This window comes from Ptychodera flava, unplaced genomic scaffold (genome assembly GCF_041260155.1).
Source record: "Ptychodera flava strain L36383 unplaced genomic scaffold, AS_Pfla_20210202 Scaffold_38__1_contigs__length_1544198_pilon, whole genome shotgun sequence".
NCBI classification, from domain to species: domain Eukaryota; kingdom Metazoa; phylum Hemichordata; class Enteropneusta; family Ptychoderidae; genus Ptychodera; species Ptychodera flava.
Window position 1 is genome coordinate 56,630 of NW_027248360.1, and position 18,022 is coordinate 74,651.

The following is an 18,022-nucleotide window of genomic DNA, read 5'->3' on the forward strand; positions in this document are numbered from 1 at the left end:
GCTAAATATACAAAGCCAAATCAATGCCTAACTTACAAACAATACCATACGGTATATAACATCAAAATATAAATCTTGAATGTTTTATCATTTCAACTTAATAATCATTATGCAATAATCTCTTCAATTTATTCTATTAAAATTACTGGTTAATGGTTACAATACGAAGAAAAACTAATTTTAATGTTGTATTCTAATTTTCTTGAAGCGTGTAACTGGTCTGTCGTTTATAACCTAATCATTGCAGCATATACATGGTATGCCCTTTTCCAACTACAGCCACTGTCGTCAAAATAAGCCCGCAATACAGGTCTTTAAAAAAAAATACAACTGGAGTTATGTTTCTTCACAAAATTTAGATCCATGACTAGCAAAATATCTGAATTATCAATCAAATATTAAAATTGTAACATTTTAATCATCGCATTCTTGTATTTTGCTAATCATAAATAAAGCAAAACATGATCGTCTGTATAAAAAGTGTTATTGGTTTGTTTTTATAGTTTTTTTCTCAGTTTTGCCGATATATCAATGTATAGATGCTCGTCAAATGAAAAGTAATGCACACCAACCTCTTTTACTTCTTTCTCATAGCTTAACAAGGACTTGTAGGATTCCATAAAGATGAAATTGTATTTTAAAGACAGAAAGAAAGTGAAGTTAGAGATTTTAAAATGTACCTGCAAGTCTTAAATCTTATTTTAAAATAAGGGTCCATAGAAAGCTACAGAGATAATTTAAAGCCTTTGGAGTACTTAACTAAACAGTTTACATAACTTCCTGCTAACTTCCTGCTCACTTACACTACACAGTTGACACCGGTTGAAGCATACAGAGGAAGGAAGTCAAAAGTTGCACAGTTGCAAGAAAGTAAGCAAATTCCATAGGCTAGTAACTTCCACAGCTTTATACAAATACAAAAGTGTAACCTACGAAACATGTCGTGCGTTATTTAGCATTAAAGTACCCTTCTAAAAAATTCTATCAATAAAACTAAATAATCGTAGCTATAATTATATACTAATTTCTTAACTGTGTCTATTAAATTACCAATTACTTGTTATGGGATGAAGAACAAACTACTTGTAATGGCGTATTCCACTGTTCTGGAAGCCTCCAACTGGTCTGTCGATGATAACCCAATCATCGCAGCATATACATTGTGTACCTCTTTTCAAACTACAGACACTTTCGTCAAATAATAATGCAGTGCTTTAAAATGATATACCACTGTAATTATGTTTTCCTCACAAAGTATAGATCCACGACTAACAATTACAAAAAACGTAAATTGTAAACTGAAGATGAAAAATTGTAAAATTCTAACTATTGCATTGTTTTATTGTGAAAATAACAAACGAGACGTAGTCAAACTTATATATAAAGCAAAATATAATTGTTGGTATAAAATATGTAATTGGCTTTATCATGTAGTTTTCTCTCTGCTTTCTGTACATGTGTTGTTGTGCCATTTGATATTTTGGTTTAATGGTCTGTCCGGCAGGTATACAGAGGCAGGTCGTATTCACTTTGATCAAACTTATTGTATTAGACGTCCGATAATTTTTATAAGTGCTGAAAATAGCGGCAATGGTGGATTTCTTAGTTCATAGCATAATGTGAGAGCGTCAAGGTAAGTATTTCCTAGAAAGTGAGTGGCATCTTGTATTTGTCTAAACATTTTATTTGATTGCGTTGACGTTCAGTGTCAGCGTAAAGTGATGTGCAATCTCTAAATATAAACGATTTTAAGTAATAATGTTTCTGTTTCTGCCGTTGTTATTGTTAACAGGGTAGGATTAACTTTAGAATATCGAGTACATTCTTAACCATTTTCCTCTTCTGTCTCGATGTCTCTGGTTTAGGATTAGCCAGTATTGTCATACTTGAAACAGCCAGATGAAGCCTACCAAAATAAAAACAACATTTTTTTAAGATTCTCACTTCAAAAAATCATGAAAAAGTTTACACAGAAAATGTTGATATATCAATCTCATATGTCTATCCTGTTTATCGACAAAACTGACTTTTAACGTTTATGTTGCATCGTGCATCTAGTTTTCAAGACGTTTGCAGGCGGAGCAACGTCTGCAGTGATAATTGTGACATATCATGCAGCGCCATTTCAAATCACAGATACAGATAGACACTGGGCGTGATCTAAGTATTCAAAGTGAACTGAATCTCCTTTGATAGTTTGAGCACATGACTGTGACAGTAGTGGATTTATCGCCATCACTTATGTGAACGTTTAAACATCATAACTTATAACAAACGTAACACAATTTAACACACTTAACAATGACAAAGTCCGGTTTAGTAGGAGAATGTTCGGTGGCACATATTGACGATAAAACTATGTGTTGTGAACAAGCAACCACAGATGGAATAACGATATCAAGAAAAACATCCTACCATTATTGAGATAACAGCAATGCCTACGCCCCCAACCAGGGCACAAGCTATCTGCACTGCTCTGTCACTTTTGTTTCGCTGTTCGTCATTATAAGTGTAGTACACCCCCAGTGCTGAACTGATGAGACAGGTTGCAGCTCCAATGAGGTATATGGTAGAAAAGACAATGTTGGCAATCCTGAGTGGATCGGTTTGGAGTTCACAATTATGAACAACGAGGAACAGAATAAGTGAAGCCATAGAGAACAATGCCGTCGTAATTAGCGATGTCAAATATACTACCTGTAGTGACCAAATAAAATAAAATAATAGGTTAATCTGCAAATAGATATAAACAACAATATCTTCATAGTAATTATTCATATCAGTATTTTCAGCCAAAACAAAGGCGGTATCTATACTATTTGATTATTTAAAGACTCCTTTTTTGCATTATTTGGTGCCATTGAGAGTTTTAAATTTATCTAATGATAAGTTACCCATAGTTTTATATATAACGTATGAAGTATCACGTCATGCTAGATAAATCACAAAGTAAAAATAACATTACTTAAGAGAGTGGGCAGTTTTATTCACAACACCCCAAAATTTTGGGACATTAGTTTTCGCACTCATTTCATTATAATTGCTAAAATCCTGCCATTGGGAATAGACAGTACATTTTCATTATTTCAAGCCGTGCTTCAGTTAACTTGTTGGCAAAAAGTATTCACTTGAAGATGCAACAATTACATCGAAGGATATCCTATACGAATATGAAATATTAAGTAGACAATTCAGTCAATGATTATAAACGTGCAATTGTCTCAAGGTCATTGTAATGTTGAATGTGTTAAACGTGCTTGAAGACTTATCTTTTAACCGAATTTTATCAACTGTGATTTTTAGCTATTTTGCTCATTTTACGCTGTTTTAAGAGGCACTGTCTGTAAAAACCTGCAGAGCGCCTATATAAAGTGGCCAAGGGTAAATTTCAAAATCATATAAATAATATACCAAACGATAGGCCATGATCTAACTAAAGTACCAGTATAATAATTTTGTTATGCTACCTCCTGTTACCATAGTAACAGCGTTTGAAAAATAAGACGTCAACGGCGCAAATTTTACATCAAACGGTCAAAAACAACATTTCTATATAACAAATATACCAATATTTCACCAATCATTACTTGTCTTGTCTTATTTTTCAATTGTAAAAGTAGAGAAAAATAGTTACGCCAATGGTCAATTCAATTAAGACAATGGGTAAAATTTGACTTTTGACCCCATCTTAGGTTCCTGATAGCGCCCTCAAGTGGTCATGTTTTTCGGATTTGTGGAAAGAGTGAAAACTTCTCAAATTCAAACGTGTTTAACTCAAAAAGGAAGTGGGACCGTAATAAGTTGATATAATATTTACTTTAACCCATGACCGATGTCTAATAATCCGATTAAAAACGTGCGGGCACTCATTGTTTTTTTGCTTTAATTTTATTTTAAATTTATTGAAAATTAGAAATATTAGCTAAGCCTTCCTGTTTTTTAAAAAAACTGTTTAGTGGAAAAAACTAAATTAAATTGTGATATCTTGTATACTATGAAACATAATTTTCAGTTCTATCAAAAATATTAAAAATCATATTCATTTGGCAAGGTTTGTTGCCATAGCAACACTCCTAAAAATGCGTTTTCTCGTCATTTTCAATGATTTTCACTGATTCTAGCACCATCCCGCGTCTCCCTGTCGGAATGGATAGTGCTCATATGTTATTATTCTTAAAATATGTACATTTAGTTGTTAAATTTCCGTATTACTGCCTTTATTTCTGTTTCCATTGATATCGATCAGACTAGTATAAATGATTGAAACTATTAATATTTTTGTAAATTCTTACAATAATTATACAATTAGTTAAATTATATTATACCAACAATTCTGCTGCATGCATAGTTGTTAATATGAATAAATATTACTATTTACTGTCTATTTACTTTCTGTTCTGTGCTGTTTTGTGTCTATGTTTACAACTATTGTCTTCCGAATTCCGACCTACTGTCATTGGATTATGGATTGGTATGATTGCGATTATTTTATTATACACGTCACAAAAAAAAATATTGTTATTCATTCGATATGGCACTAAATTTCAGTTAAGGGCAAAGGTCAAAGGTCACTGTTAAACCAACAGAAATGCTCGATTTTATTGGGGATCTATGAGGAGCCAGTATTTTGCGAACAGGAGTATTTTAGTGTTCACAAACATACAACCTTATGTCATCGAACACATGCAATATTATAACACGTTTTCGAAGAATCTAATGTGTATTATAAAGTCTTAAGGTATACTGCACCTTTGTTATTTTGAATTTTGCGCATAGTTCTGCGCAGTATGTCAAAGCTCATTTCCGGTATGCCAAAACAACCCTTTCTGTCGATGTTTGTGTACACATTTCTATCGCCACCATTTATCACTTGCAAATATGATTCAACCAGTCCAATTATGGGAGACTAAATCAGCAGCATTTTGAAGTGTTTTTATCATAAAGACAGCGAATGCATAGGAGCAGAATATGCCCCCTGCTGTGTAATAATGCACTAACAGTGGAACTTTTAGAGTAAATTGGCATTTGAATAGTAGCTTTTAATTTCGCTCTGTTGTTTATGATGCGGTTTATGATGAAACATTATTGTTTGTTATATACACCCATGATATTCCCATACCAAATCATCATTTGTTACCATGGCAACCGAAACGCTATAAAACATTCATATAGTCTATATTTGACTTCTCCTACCTTAAAAATGTACGTTGTGACCCCTAATTTTTAGCCTTATTTTCTTTCAAATATCCCCTCTAATTTATTCTGAAAGTTTCAACAAAAGTTTATTCCGACTGGAATGAGCTTCACGACATTTCCTGCATACTCCTGATAAAAAAAAAATAAAAAATAAAAATGTACTTCCCAATTGACAGGGCTTATACATCTACGTGTGCGAGACAAAACTTAACAGATTGTGTTAGGCCTACTTGGTTGCAAAACACGGCCGCTAGTTTGTTTTGAGTAACAGTGTGTGGAGTATTTTACAACGGAACGCTATACGAAAACACTGTTATAAAACTCTAAATTCGCATCGCTTATTTTGTACCTTTCCCTTATCTCTCAAAGGAGCTCACATTTTAAAAATCGGCAAAATATAATGTTTTTCCATCTTTGATGGTTGGTGAACGAAAACTGCAGAGAAAAATACACAGGATATTTATGAAAATTAAGTACTACCATACTCATGGATTTTATCTTGAGTATTAGTTCTCTAGTACTCGCCGCTACCAGACAACATGTACACCCCAGGCGAATCTTATTTGCATCACCATATCAACGCAAATCGTTCAATCACACGTTTTCTTTGATACTCGCACACTGTGGAGGCAGCGTGCGAAATTAACGCTGGTCCGCTGGTCCGAGACCAACAGAATCCCCGACGGATCAGCAGTTTTTCCAGACCACTGGTCCTTTGGACCAGTACAAAATTCACATAATAATTTTGAAAATCGAATTTGTTTGGCTATGTATCCAACTATTAGTCGTTCCGATCCCCGCTTGCATGAGTGTTATTCCTAGTTTTGCTACTGCAGTACGTAACGAATGACAAACTCTTCGGACAGAGAACGACAGCCACGACAGCTAAAACTTTTTAAAATAACGCACGCAATTGGCCAATTTCAAGGGCAGGCTGTTATTTTGACTTATCACAATTCTTGATACTAGCAAAGTTTGTTAGAAAGGTCATAGGTCTTGCAAGTCACACTCGCGCGACTTGACTACGCTGTTTCGGATCACCCTACCAATATATGGCATGTTTTTGAAGGGTGTGAGCCCCCCCAAAAAAAACAAAACAAAAAACAAACAAAACAAAACAAAAACAAAAACAAAACGACAAGGAGAAGCAACAGGCACGAAGGAAATATGAAGCTAAGAAAAAAATTGTTCTGTTCCGATTACCCGATCTACCCTATTTTTTGCCTGCTGACCCTACACTTTTTAGAGCTACGTAAACACGTAAGTAAAAAAAGAAAGAAAAAACCCTTAAAATCAAGTGTTCGTGATACTTGGCGTTTGATTTTTACTTGAACAAGAATGTCTTTTATGTTTATCCTTTTATATGTATGATACATTTTTCTGGAAATGTTTTGGCCAGTGTTTGACCGCCCTGAACCCCTAAAAAATATATATTTGAAAATAAAAATTGAATTGGAAAAAAATCCCATCAGACTAACCTTCCTTATTTTTGAAAACCATTTTATCGGAACAGAACAATTTTTTTATTTATTTATTTTGTGCCTGATCGAGAAAGACGAAAACCGCGACCTTTTCAGCATACATGGCAGAATGAGTTCCGCGACTGGTTGTTATTTGATAAGTCGAAGATGTATGTACTGCATGTCATGCCGACGAGCATAAGGCGATCTCTCTGCCCGTAAGGTAGCCGCATATCTTGTAAGTCTGTTTTCTAAACTTATTCTAAGGGTTCGTTTGTGGTTGGCACTAACAACTTTAGACACTCAAATTTAGCCTCACACAGTCAGTCAGAGTTTCATAAAATCGCTTTGGAACACGCTAAGAATCGTAATGCGCCAAAGCTGAGGCAACACTCAGTGCGGTCTTCACAAAACTCTGCTTTCTCAGTATCTGTCCCGTAATGCCCATGCCATATGTATGAATAACCGTCCATCAAAAGACTTTGTCTGGATGGCTTCACTCGCCGTAAAAAGGAGTTGCTGACAGATGCTGTGACAGTCACTGAGGAAACTCTGCAAAAGGAGTCAGATACTACTAATGCAGTTGTTACTGAGTGTGCTGATCTGGACACTGATGTAGAATCAGACTATGGATCTGACTTTGAGTTTGGAGACTCTAGCTGCTCTGAGGATGATATTGCCCATGATCTCTTTGAAATAGCTAATGGTGTAAATGAAACTGACTGGAGACTTGTTCCAATGTAGTAGAGATTTGAGATGAAAACTGAAAGACTTTTCCCCTTGTTTATTTGAAATGAAAACTGAGACTATTTCCCATGTAATTGGAAATGAGGACTGAAATAATTTTTCTCATATTAATTTCGAATGAAAACTGTGGCGGAGTCCAGTTACTTTTGTATCCGCTAAGTGCCAACCACTCCAAGAAATAACCACCCTCAGTTGCTTTAGTTTAGAGTAGATTTATTCAAGAAGCGGTGAAAACTGGGTAAATAAAGAGATTAAAATACAAGGTCATTCATTGTCTACATCGAAGAGTCGAGTCAAATCAAGTTCAAAGTAAACGGAATAAAAGAACTAAATTCTACTAAAATATCTAAGCACTGCATTCAAAATGGTCCTCTAAATAATTGGAAAGTCATAAAAGAAATCAACTTACATCGTTGCGCCTACAGTCCTACTTTTGGCTGGAGTGTTTGTGAGATCCACGTGGTCATGTCTACTTGCTTTAAGACAGTGGAAGAAAAAACGTGTCTGCCTGGGTGTAATTTAATCTTTAACCTTTTAATTGTTTTACCAAGAAGTTGCTTGACCTTTGTGTCAGAGGGCCTTAAGAAAGATAGAGGGCGATCTTCAGAAAATCTAGTAAGGGTCATGAAGGGTCAATTCAACACACTCCCCGTCTAAAAATGCGCAGTAAGCTGAATTTTTACTAATCGTAAATTTCGAATAGAATAAATGCCTAGTAATATTTTAGGTCTAAATAAATTCTAAAAACTAAGAGTATATGCGAAATGGTTCATACTAGGAGAGTCCGTATATAGTGTTCATTGAATTCAATCACAGAGTTCAATTTGTACTTTCAATCAAAACTAATTCACTAATAGGTCTGAGGTTGGTTCGATGTTCGCCATTTTTGTAGATCATGACGTCTACTTTTCGTACTTTGTTGTCATCGCTGGGGTAGACCTTCACTATGCGAGCGAGGGGCCAGCTGTTTCTGGTGTATTCTTTCTCTCTCAAAAGAACCACCTCTCCTTCTTTGACGTTGATTGTACATTTGTTCCATTTTGGTCGTGGCTGACGGCTTTGTAGGTATTCTTTTCTCCATCGTATCCAGAATTGATCAGCTAGATACTGTACGCGTCGCCAACGTTTTCTACTGTAGATGTCTTGTTGGACGAATGAGCCTGGTGGTGGTGTCGGTGATTGAGTCTTCATGGTGAGTAGCATGTTTGGGGTGAGAGCTTGAGGATCGTTTGCATCTGATGATACCGTTGTTATAGGTCTGGAGTTGACGATGGCGCTGGCTTCTGCCATGAGAGTTGTCAGCAAGTCATGTGTGTATTGTTGCTTGCCTAGTTGATAGTGCATGGAGTCAAGAACGCGTCTGATGGTGCCAATTTGTCCTTCCCATATACCGCCGAAGTGTGATGCGTGGGTGGGTTGAAAATCCACTCACAGTCTCTTGTTGTAAGGAATTTCTTGATGCAGTCTTGATCCAGCTCTTTGGCTGCTGCCTGAAGTTCGTTCTTCCGCCGATGAAGTTGGTGCCCTGGTCACATCTGAGTTTCTTGATGTTGCCGCGTATAGCTATGAAGCGACGTAGGGCGTTGATGAAGGATGAAGTGTCCATGGAGTCTATTACTTCTATGTGTACTGCTGTAGTGTAGAGACAGACAAAGATAACTGCCCATCTCTTTGCTTCAGACGTACCGGCTCTGGTTTTGCGGGAAGCTATAGTCCAGGGGCCGAATACGTCCATTCCGACGTTGGTGAATGGTGGGGTTTTCTCTGTTCTGTCCGACGGTAGGTCGGCCATGAGTTGAGTGAGTGGTTCTGCTCTCAGTCTTCTACATTTGTGTAGTATACTTCTTACCATATCATGTACACCCATGATCCAATAGCCATTAGCTCTGACGTTTGACAGGGTGAGTTGTCTGCCTTGATGTTGTACTTGTCGATGTACATGATCGATGATAAGTCGTGAAATGTGGTTGTCCTGTGGGAGGATGATGGGGTGTCGGCCGCAGAGGTCGATGTCAGATTGACGAAGTCTTCCTCCAACGCGGATGAGTCCTTTTTCATCGATGAATGGGTTCATCCGGCTGATGGGGTTCCATTTCTGTAGTTTGTTGTTGTCAGTGTCTGCTGACTTTGCTGCAGATAGTATATCATATTCTTTATGAAACACACTTTTCTGTACTGAGCGTAGGATGATGGTTTCTGCTTGTGCCATCATCTCAATTTTCAGTTCTTCTGGAGACTTCTCTTTCTCCTTTTTGTCTGTTTTTTCTGGTGGTTTTCTTTGTCTGATTTTGCCTATTAAGTTGGCAATACTTCTCTTCAAGGATCTCCATGATGAGAATCGTTGAAATCGTGAGCACCTAAGTCGTCTTGTTCTACTTCCTTCGTTGATGTGTTGAGGACAGCAAGATGTTTGCGGACCTCAGGGTCTTCATCACTTACTGTGTATTTGTGTTCTGTTTCTTTCTGGTTGTCTTTGTCTTGCTCGTCTTGCTGCCACAGGAATGCTGGTCCTGATAGCCAGATAGTTGAGTTGAGTTTTTGAGCTGATACACCGCGTGATGCGATGTCAGCTGGATTTTCGTGTGTAGACACATGTTGCCACTGGTGTGGTGACGAGATGTTATGTATCTTTTCTACTCTGTTCGCTACGTATACGTGGAAACGTTTCGAGCTGTTGTTTATATATCCAAGGACGATTTCGCTGTCCGTGTGATATGTGACGTTGTCAATGTTCAGGCCGATTTCTGATGTGATCTTCTGTGCGAGTTCTGTCGCTAGGACGGCTGCACACAGTTCTAGGCGAGGTATGGAGACTGCATGAGTCGGGTTTACCTTTGCTTTGCCAAGTATGAATGATACGTTGATGTTGTCTTCATGGTTAGTCAACCGCAAGTACGCTACGGCACCTATGGCTTCATTGCTGGCGTCAGAGAAAATGTGACACTCAGTCTTCTTTATGGGTCCAAAGGTGGGTGGAGTGTAGCATCCCTGTAGCTGTACCTTTGTGATGTAGTTGAGGTTGTTGCACCAGCGGGTCCATCTAGGCAATTATTTCTCTGGTAATGTTTCATCCCATCGAAGGTTTGATGAGTTGTGTCCTTTAGTTTCTGTCATGAGGCCTCGTAGTATTAGTTTTCCTTCTATGGAAACTGGTGCGAGTATACCGAGTGGATCGTATATTGAGTTGACGATCGCCAGTACTCCCCGCCGTGAGAATGGCTTCTCCTTCAGTCTACTTCAAATGTGAATGCGTCCGCCTCTAGAGACCACTTGACCCCTAATGATCTCTGTGTTGGTAAGGTGTCTTGGTTGAAATCCAAACTCTGTAGATTTTTGGCTCGTACTTCGTTTGGAAGTGCTGTCATGACTTCTTCGTCATTAGAAACGATCTTGTGGAAGTTCACGTTTCTGGTCGCTAGTAAGTCTCTTGTTCTATTGATGAGACTGATAGCTTTCTGTGCATCTGGTGCTGAGGTTAGTCCGTCGTCGACGTAAAAGTTCTTGTCAATAAACTCTTTCACATCTTCTCCATACGTAGATACGCCGTCTTCAGCGATCTTTCTCAGTCTGAAGGTAGCAATGGCTGGTGAGGAGACATTGCCGAACAGGTGTACGTTCATTCTGTACTGAGTTACTGGTTTCGTGGGGTCGTTGTCTTTGAACCAAAAGAAGCGCAGATAGTCTCTGTGTTCTTTGTTGACGTGGAAGCTATGAAACATTTGTTCTACGTCACCCATTACTGCTGTCAGCTTGCGTCAGAATCGTAGCAGGATACCGAGGAGGCTGTTCATTTGGTCAGGTCCCTGAAGCAATGCGTCGTTCAAGGAGACTCCGTTGTACTTTGCACTGGAGTCGAATACTACTCTGATCTGCTGTTTCTTGGGATGGTAGACACCGAAGTGTGGTAGGTACCATGCGTTGTCGGCATCTATTTCGTTTTCTGGAACGGAACTTGCGTGGTCACGTTCCATTATTTTCTTCATAAACTGAAAGTATTCTTCCATCATTTGTGGTTTACGCTGAAGCTGATTCTGTAGATTGTAGAATCGGTTCAGAGCTGATTGTCGGTTGTTCGGTAATTTCTTTGGGTCTTGCCTGAAGGGGAGAGAAAGTTCTAGATTTCCTTCCTCATTTACATGGACTTCTCGTTGCATGATGTCCAGGAATTGCTTGTCTTCAATGGAGGGTGCCTTTTGTTGTCATAAGGTGTCCTCTTGAAGACGGTGGTGCCGAAGTTGACGGGTTTCGGGCTTATTATGTCTTTGATGTGAATGTGATGGTTACATTCGAGCGCTGATTCGTTTGTAGCCGTTGAGGGTTGCAGTCGTACGGTGTACTGAAGTGCGGATTACACCTCTTGCTGTCTCTAGGCACAGTTCGCCTGAAATTGTCCACCCTAGGTCGGTGCGTTGAGCCCAAGGCGAATTTACAGGTCCGTTTCTTGTTTCTCTGACTTTCAGTGGTTCTGGGCAGTTTCTGCCGATGAGGAGATGAATTCCGACGTTCCTTTTCGGTTCCGGAATGTAATCGATGATGGGCTTCAGATGTTTGAAGGCCTTGCAAATGTCTGGTGTGGGTATTTCGTTCTTGTCGCTCGGTATGTTGTCATTTTCTAGCAGGACAGGAATAGAGAATTTCTTCTTTCCATCAACTGATTCTACGATGACGTGATTGCTACATCATATTTTTCTGAGTTCTCCTTTGCCGCTGCATGATAACAGTTCGTATTCAAGGTCTGGGCCGTGTATCTTCAGTGCATCAAAGAGGTGGCTGTCACCCATACAGGCATTGGACTGGTCGTCTAGGACTACGTAAGTTTCTATGTAGTCTGCTGGTCGGTCTTGTGTATACACCTTTGCGAGGACTATCTTCCCACATGAACGTCCGGCTGGGCATTTCGTGAGTCTGGTGCATTTTGTTGTAGCTTCTTGGGTTTCCTTTTCTTTATCTTCTGGTTTGGTTTCGGTTGCTTTCTGCTTTGATCTGTCACCGAGTGTAGCGTGGAGACAGGTGATGTGTTTCTTGCTCTTGCATATAGCGCATTCGATGGTTGATGTGCAGTCTTTGGCGAGATGTTTCTCAGTGCATTTAAAGCACAAGCCTTTCTTCTTACACAGTTCGATTCTGTCAGCAACTGGTTGCTTTGCAAATGCTTTGCAATCTTTCAGGTCATGTCCTGTAGCCTCGTGGAAGAGACATTGTTTTTCTTCATTTGATGATTTCGTTGCGTGTACACGCGCTCTAGTCTTCGTTTGTTGACTGGATTTTGACTTACTTGTTCCAGGGTGTGTGTCGTCTGGTCTTGGAATATCAGGATCGCATGCTGCTTTCGCTGTGTCTTTCAGGAAGTCTGTGAAGAACTTGAATGGAGGAAATGTTTTGTGGCGTCGTTTGTATGGCGCTCCACTTGTTGAGGACGAATCTTGGTAACTTCTCCATGACGGGCTTGAGTCCCTGTGGTGTATTGAGGGATGAGAGGTCAGGAAGTTTTCTCATGTGTGCCTCTGTGTTAGAGCATAAGTCTGATAGTTTGAGTAGCTTTTTGCTTTCGTCTGGTTTAACTTTCGGGAAGGACTTCAGTCTTTCCAGGATTACTGCGGTGATGACTGCAGGGTTGCCGAATCTGTCTTCTAGTTCTATCCAAGCCTCTCTATATGACTCGTCTGGGTCGTCTACATACCGTTGTAGATGGTCTTCGACGATTTTCTGCGGATCTCCCTGCGTGTATTTATGCAGGAAATCCAGTTTCTCAGATGTCTGTATGCAGGCCGTTGTTACAGTGGCTTCAAATGATCTTTTCCATGACATGTACATGGTTGGGTCGCCTCCAAATGTTATTGGTTGTTGTAGTGGTAAACGTTGACGGGCCATCATTTGGGCTATCTCCGTCAGAGGTTGCATGTTGTTGTTGTTGTTGTTGTCCTGGCTTGTTGTAGGCTTGTGCTTTGAAGTGGGTGTGACTGTCTCACCTGATCCTGTTGGTGTTCCCTGTCCTGGTTGTATCAGTAGAGGGGATGATTCTAAGCCTTTATTTTGTGCTTTGGATATGAACTCGGTAAAGTTCAGTGCTTGTAATGGATCATGCTTAATTTCTCTTTTCATTGCAATGTATCGTGATACATGGTCGTTTGATGACTGGTCTGGTGTAGTAAGTGTCTGTACTGGTAAGGAATTTTCTTCCGCTACTTGCGGAGGGTTTCTGCGTCGATCCTTGCCTTTTCTGCTTTCATTTCAGCTTCGATAACTTTGATTTTTGCTTGATGGTGAGCAATTGTCTTCATATACTCTGCCTCTCTTGCTGCAGAGCGTGCCTTGCCTTGTGCCTTTAATGCGTTTGTTCTGGATGGTGTCGATGATCTGGTTCTCTGTGAACTACGCAAGCTGCCTAATGTAGATCCTCGTTCGGATGGTGATTTGAAGTTGGGGGCGCTGTTTTCAGCTCTCCTTGTCTTTGCATCGTTAATGTATTCATTTGCTTGTTCAATGTTCCTATTGAAGCTTATTTCCGTTAATTCTGCATGCTCCTTACCTTCTGGAGTCTTGTCTTGTTGATAAGTCTCTGAAGTTTGTTCCAAGTTTGTTCATATTCCTTGGAAAGTGTCTCTGCTGTATCGATTTTGCGTTCTGTTGGGTCCTGCATCCCCCTGAGGTCGATGAGAACTCCCCTTGTTTGGTTCCAAATGCTTGAGAGGGCCTTTTCAGTGTTCAGGGTAGCATAGAGCAGTCCTCCTTCGATTTTTCACTGTGGCGGAGTCCAGTTACTTTTGTATCCGCTAAGTGCCAACCACTCCAAGAAATAACCACCCTCAGTTGCTTTAGTTTAGAGTAGATTTATTCAAGAAGCGGTGAAAACTGGGTAAATAAAGAGATTAAAAATACAAGGTCATTCATTGTCTACATCGGAGAGTCGAGGCAAATCAAGTTCAAAGTAAACGGAATAAAAGAACTAAATTCTACTAAAATATCTAAGCACTGCATTCAAAATGGTCCTCTAAATAATTGGAAAGTCATAAAAGGAAATCAACTTACATCGTTGTGCCTACAGTCCTACTTTTGGCTGGAGTGTTTGTGAGATCCACGTGGTATGTCTACTTGCTTTAAGACAGTGGAAGAAAAAACGTGTCTGCCTGGGTGTAATTTAATCTTAACCTTTTAATTTGTTTTACCAAGAAGTTGCTTGACCTTTGTGTCAGAGGGCCTTAAGAAAGATAGAGGGCGATCTTCAGAAAATCTAGTAAGCGTCATGAAGGGTCAATTTAACACAAAACTAAAAGACTTTTCCCCATGTTAATTTTGGAATGAACTATAAAAACTTTTCCCATAGGGATCTGGTAATGGGTGATACCTACCTCTAGTCATGGCATATATTAATGAGCAAAAAAAATTAAATTTTAAAATACATATTTGTTCATTTATTTGTATCAATATTATATTAACAACACCAGAGTAGGAGAGATTGATAATTACCATATTATCAGCTATTTTCAATTGAAAGTACATTTTTGAAGAGATTTTTTTAGTTTTTTGTTGGACCAACATACATCAAAAAGGAACAGCAGATTCTCTTTGCTATTGGTCCTTCGGACCAGCATGCATTTCAAGATAATTTCACAGACTGCGTGGAGGGGATGTTGACATGAAACTTTCACTGTACAGTGCGTGCCAGGAGTATCTCTATGATAGTTGCTAACATTTTCTACAGAAACGTCATCATGGTCGATACCAGCTTGCAAGAGAATAAGTTCAGACTCTGTGACAAGAGTTTTAGACTGACAAACTCTTCTGAGATGTGCAGTGATGTCTCGAGTACACAATTCAAGGGCTATTAGCGATCCATGGCATTCACTTGCTTTTCCGGCAGCAATGCCGACATCACAACCCACAGCTGTGACAGAGATATCCATTTCATGACTACAGGTAGATCTGAAATTATTGTGAATTGAGAATAAAACAAAATTACGTTCCTAATGATTATTTGCTTGTACCTCTCTCAGACACTTGTACACACTCGCCTATTTCGAATCATGAACGGCTAAGCTCTCATACGCAGCATTTGACAATGTGATGCGATGGTAGGTCTAATCATTCGACACTCAGGGTATTGCTAGCCAGGGTTTCCCCTACTGCCTCTATGTTTCCAGGTAAAGTGATTGCTGATAATGTCACAGCAATGCAAGATAGCAGTACATTGCTAGGATTCATCAAGTCATCAAGCTGAAATATGACATTGACTGACATTGACTCATATTTGATAAATAAACATTAAGTTAACATACCGGGATCGCTATCACCACTGAATTTGAAATTCCCGCTGTTTCGACCGATGCAGGTTGCCTGGATTTTATCACTGAATTTCACTTCCGAAGTTTGTAAAACTAAAAAACAAACTGTTTGGTGTGTCGAATTTATTTTCATTGATAATATCATGGATAAAAATGCCAATACTCACCAATTTTCTCGGAGTGCACCGGCGGCTGCTTCTGGATTGCGGCAAGCGGGTCCATTGTTTACGTTGGACTGAGTGTTGCCGGTATCGTTACGTAATGTCATTAACCTTCGACCCCATAGTGACTGAAACCTTTGTATTATTTGCTTTTAATGTCTACACTTACAAACGTCAAGGAATCCCTCTAGCAGTTCCAATGACGGTAAATATCTTTATAATTGTAGTAGAAGCAGTGCTTACTTGCTTGCTGTATCTAAACACTTCCTAATGTCAAATATTTCCAAGGCGACAGACTTTCAGTCAATACATACAAGAAGTCTAACCATTATTTGCAGTACTCAATGCTACTTCAAGCTTACAAGGAAATGCGTAATCGTATTTTGTTTAGTTTGGAGTTTGAATTGTTCAAACTATTTTTTTTGTATGTATGTTAAATGTCATATTCCATTTCGAAAGTAAACTGTTAGCAATGAATTCGTCACCCTTATACCCGGAGTATATGTATTCGTATGGTAAAAATAAACGAAGTTGCTACTTGTGTTGTTGTTGTTATTGTTGTTGTTTGTACATTTGAAATATGTTTTTTGGGTTTATTTTTTGTAAATGGTATAAAAAACAAACTTGTTGATAAATGATTAAGACAGGCTTTAGCAAAAATCAAAATAAGAAAGTTGCAATATTTCATCACTTTTCATGACAGCATAACATAAAAAATAACTGTTTGCCCGCGAGTTTTAAAAGTGATTCCAAAAATATTAGTCACGTTATGTAACATGATGTACATGTCACTACAGGATCTCGCACAATGGTTACCATTTTTAATTTTAAAAATTCGAAGTTTTTAATGCTGAAATTTGCTCAGATTTCACTTCTCCGGCATTAGAGCGCCCTCTATGGCAGAGAAGGGTCAAAGGTCAATATAAGGTTATGGAATTACTGAGGGGACCTTACTCATGACAAATATATATACTTATACCATCACTTTTTGTTAGTTAAAAATCTACAATATAGTGAATATGTTGCATTTTTACAGAATTTTTTTAACTTGTTAAAGGGGAAAACGTAAGGAAATATTAGGTCCTCACCATATCACGTGACATGGCCTGTAACATCAAAATGAGTCCGTTTAAACATAAATTAAAATTCATTCCTTGTTAGTTAAACTATGCCCTATCATATGTGATATGTTTCGTCTGAATTGAAAATTTGACCTTGGCCACCTTTTGCAGGTTTTTACAGACAGTGCCTCTTAAATTAATTTCAAAATTTCTTTGTGATATTTGTGTCAGAATTATGCATTATGTATTGTGGCAGTTAAACCATAAGCTCAGATAATTGCAAATGAAAGTTAACCGGCTTTGATAAAGTATGAAAGCCACAAGTTTGTCAGTTTTTCCAGAATGCACAAGATGACGAATATGTTCAAGCAAGAATATTTGGTGTTTTAGTTAGTTTATGTCAGAGGAAATAGGTTTATTTTCTAGGTACATGGGAATCCTCAAATACAATTGTAAGTCTAGTTTCCCTTCCTACAACGACAGATCAGAACCTCCCAGTATATAGGGAAGGGTGGGTCTAGAACACTTTACAAATTTTAGACCTAAGTTTAAAATGATAAGCAACTCAACACCGTTTCGGTGGATGGCGCAAGGGTAGAGGAAGAAGGAAGGGGTCTGGAACTCCCTCTATTCCCAAATCTCTATTTTTGCCCGGCGGACTTCTATTAACATTGGATGAAGGAGCAAATGCACCAAAATACCCACTGACTCTTTTTTTCTGCCAGTGCCTTGTTCTTTCCAATAAAACATCAAGTGGTAATGGGGTACCCACAATGAAGCAATGCAGAAAGCAAAAACACCTGCTGGTGGTTTAAATTAAGCTCTACAAAGCTTGCGGCAAAGATGGACGGCAGACACAAAGTCGGGAAAGGATTGTGGACAAAGCCTTGCCAAGTGTGTGGTAAGAGAGCCGCAAACCTGTTATGCTCTTGGGTGTGTATTTATCAAAACGAGGTGTTGAAACTATATGTCACAGAGAGCAGATTACTCTCAGAAGAAATCACAGGGTATTTGGACAGGAATACACCTTGCCCGCGGCAATTGAATGGCCTTTGAGGTGTGATGGCAAACAAGAAATCTTTAGAAAGAACCGTGACCTGTGGTTCATTCTCAGA

General features: G+C 38.8%; 3 protein-coding genes across 3 annotated transcripts; all 3 read right to left on the minus strand.

Annotated features, from left to right (window-relative positions):
• Nucleotides 1-8,222: 8,222 nt before the first annotated feature.
• Nucleotides 8,223-8,747, minus strand: LOC139127844 (uncharacterized). The gene has a single exon (XM_070693703.1). It carries the CDS (start codon nucleotides 8,745-8,747, stop codon nucleotides 8,223-8,225), a length of 525 nt encoding a protein of 174 aa, XP_070549804.1.
• A 4-nt stretch (nucleotides 8,748-8,751) lies between these two features.
• LOC139127845 (uncharacterized) lies at nucleotides 8,752-9,612 on the minus strand. The gene has a single exon (XM_070693704.1). The coding sequence runs from the start codon at nucleotides 9,610-9,612 to the stop codon at nucleotides 8,752-8,754; it is 861 nt and encodes a 286-aa protein (XP_070549805.1).
• Nucleotides 9,613-9,719: 107 nt separating this feature from the next.
• LOC139127846 (uncharacterized) lies at nucleotides 9,720-11,140 on the minus strand. Its single transcript, XM_070693705.1, has 2 exons — nucleotides 10,640-11,140; nucleotides 9,720-10,403 (listed from the first exon to the last, which is right to left on the minus strand). Exons 1-2 carry the CDS (start codon nucleotides 11,138-11,140, stop codon nucleotides 9,720-9,722), a joined length of 1,185 nt encoding a protein of 394 aa, XP_070549806.1.
• Between the last annotated feature and the right edge of the window lie 6,882 nt (nucleotides 11,141-18,022).